Source organism: Bombus impatiens, unplaced genomic scaffold (assembly GCF_000188095.3).
Source record: "Bombus impatiens unplaced genomic scaffold, BIMP_2.2 scf_2850, whole genome shotgun sequence".
Classification (NCBI taxonomy): Eukaryota; Metazoa; Arthropoda; class Insecta; order Hymenoptera; family Apidae; genus Bombus; species Bombus impatiens.
Window position 1 is genome coordinate 216953 of NT_179269.1, and position 3736 is coordinate 220688.

A 3736-nucleotide genomic window follows, 5' to 3' on the forward strand; every position below is an offset into this window, starting at 1 on the left:
CCCGCCGATCGTTTTACTCCTGCCACTTCGCCAAAATACTTGGCAGCCTGCTAGATGACGACCGTTTGCACCTACGGCCGCTGATAGTTTCGTAAACACCTCGTCGCTTTCACATTCTTCGATCGTTATCCTAGAAAACATTTCACGTAACGCGTAACATGTAACAGTTGACATTCTAAAATATCTTAAATTCTGTTCTTAGCATCTTGACAAAGAAATAGAAAAGGACAATAGGTCAAGATTTACATAGAGATCGAGATTTATGAGAAAAATTTCTAAGTCTTTTATAAAACATGCTTTATCTACACAAGATATTCTTCGTGTGTAAATCACAGAAAAATGATAATCTTTTACATGGAAGATGTGTAAATTTGAGGTAAACTGGAACAGTCGAGGAAACTGTAGGTTTTCTGAGTTAACTGATAGAATGGAGGCGCGAAACACGAGATGTTTACGATGGATTTGCGAGATCGCGGTACAACCAACTCGATGAGTCGAGTTTCGCATGGAAGGCGCGAAGGACCGATGCAGAAACGACAAATATTTCATTAGAGCGGTGAAACACGGCTACTCCCGATATCTGAGGCAATTATATCAAAATGGATAAATAGAATATTAATTAGCGGATTATCAATCGACTAAATATTAAATGCAACGGCCGGCCGAGATGAATAGCTCCAATTGATTTATCGAATTCATTGGCCAAAGACAATTTATAGACACATATTCTCGGCCCGGTTGATCGACGATACCGAAAGGGATATCTCTGCGATTCTGTTTCGACCGATGCCAACGACGAAAACGCTTTAAAGGATCGGTTAATTAACGCGTTTAGCATATGCCAAACCGTTTTCACCAACATTCAATGATCGTCCGAATAAATAGGACGATTTGTGAAATTATGCTGGCGCGCGTGGATTCGTCACTCGCCATCATGCTAGTAATATCGCGTTCCATAATTACCCAGTTGAAACCGTAAAACGAAGATTAAACTGCAGACACCGTTTCCTACTCTAATATGCTAATTTCATCGTTATTATATAATAGCCTCTTTATCGTGAAATTAAATCAAACGAATTTAGACTATGAAAACACTTTGGATTCTTTCCAATGAATCTTCGATTTTTATCTGTTGAGATATGTATAATTTTCTGTGCTGGACTAGGTTAAATACGTAGTAGAGATACTTGTATGTGAGTGTCGGTGTGTGGAAGTATGTGTGGCTGCAGCGTCTCGAAAACAAAGGAATGTAAACTCTTCAATCAGTTAAGAGTCGATTAAGAGTCGGTTAACAGTCGGGTATAGAAGAAAATGCTGAGATGCGTCAAGTGTGTATCGATGAATATATAAGGAATCGTTCATGAAATAAATATTTCATTATTTTAATATTAATCCTCAGTATAAATTTAGTGTTCCTATAACATTATTTCGGCTTCAAAGATCCACAATTCTCAACATGGTAGCAAAAATCGTGGTTGTCATTTGTACACGAGCGGCACACGAGCTGCAGGACAATTCAAATCATGTTGTTGTTTTGCCTCGGAGTATCAATATCGTTAGGATACACGTAATGTAAGAATAAATAAACTCCCGACAAAACAATGTCGCCGCTACGTGCAGTCGTCGAACAAAGACGAATTTGAATTTTCCGACTCTCCCCCGACCAGTGTAAATAAATGGACGCGATCGTAAGGAAGACAGTTATCAACCAGTTGTCAGTTAGTCGCGCGAATCAATATCAGAGTTACCAACGAGTTATCAGCGATTATATTTAGCGATTATACACTGTCTTGACGAATCCATTAGTACAAGCGTCCTTCTGTACTTATTTATTTAACATTTTAAGTATACTTGATGGTTTCAACAACGAACAATCTCGTCTAATGAATCTCACGATCAACCACTCTACACATAGTCCTGTACATACTTGTTGATTTGAATTTTTTTAGGTCTATGATAAATTAGTAGATTGCGGATGCTTATGCAAATTCATATTTTTATGAGCAGGGCTAAATAGAAATTTGTTTCATCCTCTAAATGACATAACGAGTTCTTTACTTTGGATATTTCGTCGTATTTTTGCACATCATGCATGTTGTGTATATTTCTGCACGTTTAAATTTCCCAAGCAGTCTACCAATTAGTTAACACCGTGGCTACTAAATTTTATTTTCAGCGTTACTAAAATTATGCCAACACTTTTAACAAAAATAATGTTTTCTTTCGCTAAAATACAGTCACTTACAAGGATCTCCGTACGTCCCATAAAAACACCGTTTTTTTATTTAAATACACGATGTGTCACGACATATTTATTTCTCAATATACGTAAAACAGCTCTTGCTTGTCTTACCACAGAACATACTAACTTCGCAGGGGAATTTTGTATCATTATATTTTAGTAAAAATGACCTCTTCATGAACTATACAAAAGCTTTTATAAATGACGGTATTAATGTACTAAACTGCTTCCTTCATACCGTTTTAATTGTAATAATCGATGTACAATATATTTAGGTATAATTAGATATTGATAATTTTAATATTAAATCGCAACTAAAACTGTTTCATAACTTCCGTCGGAAGCGCGGGACAATTTATAGCGCGGTCGTTGGCGATAGTATCCATTTAGACTCTTGCATTCGCCACAATGACAACGACCTACCGATCATCACTGACATTGGAAGCATATGTTTCTATTACGACATGCGTGGCCGCCTATCGGGAAAATTGAGGCGTTAATCGGTATCGATGAGCAACCTCCTGCGGCTACCAAAAGCCAACGCATTATCTTATCCTGTCGCTACTTTGCATCGATTATCGTCCATTCTAGACGACAAGATATTCAAGCGTCCGCTTTTACAGCTTCCCCTTTACGACGGAATCGATTCTCGATTATAGAACGACGATTTCAATCTTACTCGGAAACTTTGGAATTGGGCTCCTCTTATCTTATTACTCAAAATCAAATTCTTACAATGTACGCTATCGCCTACCGATATTCGATACAAACCGAGTGTCTTTCGCTGCTTCTGTTTCCATTCAGTTTACTACAAATCTTCGTCTTGTAATTGGCAATATCGAATAAAGGAAAATTTTGTTCCAGTTTTCCAGTAAATGTAACGAGTAGGTGTCCTTATATAATACTTACGGTCGGCAGTGTATATAACTGTCCGAAGGCTACCAATTTTCGACAGACCAGGGAAGGCTAACAATTTTCAAGCAATCATATATCATTTTCCTGCAGACGACCTGGACGACGAGAACGGGGAGGAGCGTCTGCACCGGACACGGAGTCCGTCGACGGGCGACGAAGGACACGACGATCTGGGTGAGCAGGACGACTGCCCGGAGGCGGATGGCGAAGGGGAATCCACAAACTCGACCAGTCTTCACGGTGGTAGCGGCGGTGGCACAGGGAATAGCGGAGGTGGTGGAGGCGGTGGTGGCGGTGGGCAGAACAGCGTGCAAGTTGGCGTAGATGGTCGCGACTCCAGCAGCATGAAACGAAAGAAGAAGACGCGAACTGTGTTCTCGCGGTCACAGGTGTTTCAATTAGAAAGCACGTTCGACATGAAACGCTACCTTTCGTCTTCTGAACGCGCCGGTCTCGCTGCAACGTTACGGCTGACCGAGACTCAGGTGAAGATCTGGTTCCAGAATCGTCGTAACAAGTGGAAAAGACAACTCGCTGCCGAATTGGAGGCAGCAAACATGGCGCACGCGGCGCAGAGAC

At 40.4% G+C, this 3736-nt stretch overlaps 1 protein-coding gene across 1 annotated transcript in view; it reads left to right on the plus strand.

Moving 5' to 3' along the window:
• LOC100744832 (homeobox protein Hmx) overlaps window positions 1-3732 on the plus strand; it is a gene marked incomplete at its 3' end in the record, with an annotated part of 18516 nt that extends 14784 nt beyond the window's left edge. The window contains exon 3 of the mRNA XM_024372066.2: window positions 3248-3732. Within this exon, the coding sequence (XP_024227834.1) occupies window positions 3248-3732 (485 nt within the window). The remainder of the gene's footprint in view (window positions 1-3247) is intronic.
• Between the last annotated feature and the right edge of the window lie 4 nt (window positions 3733-3736).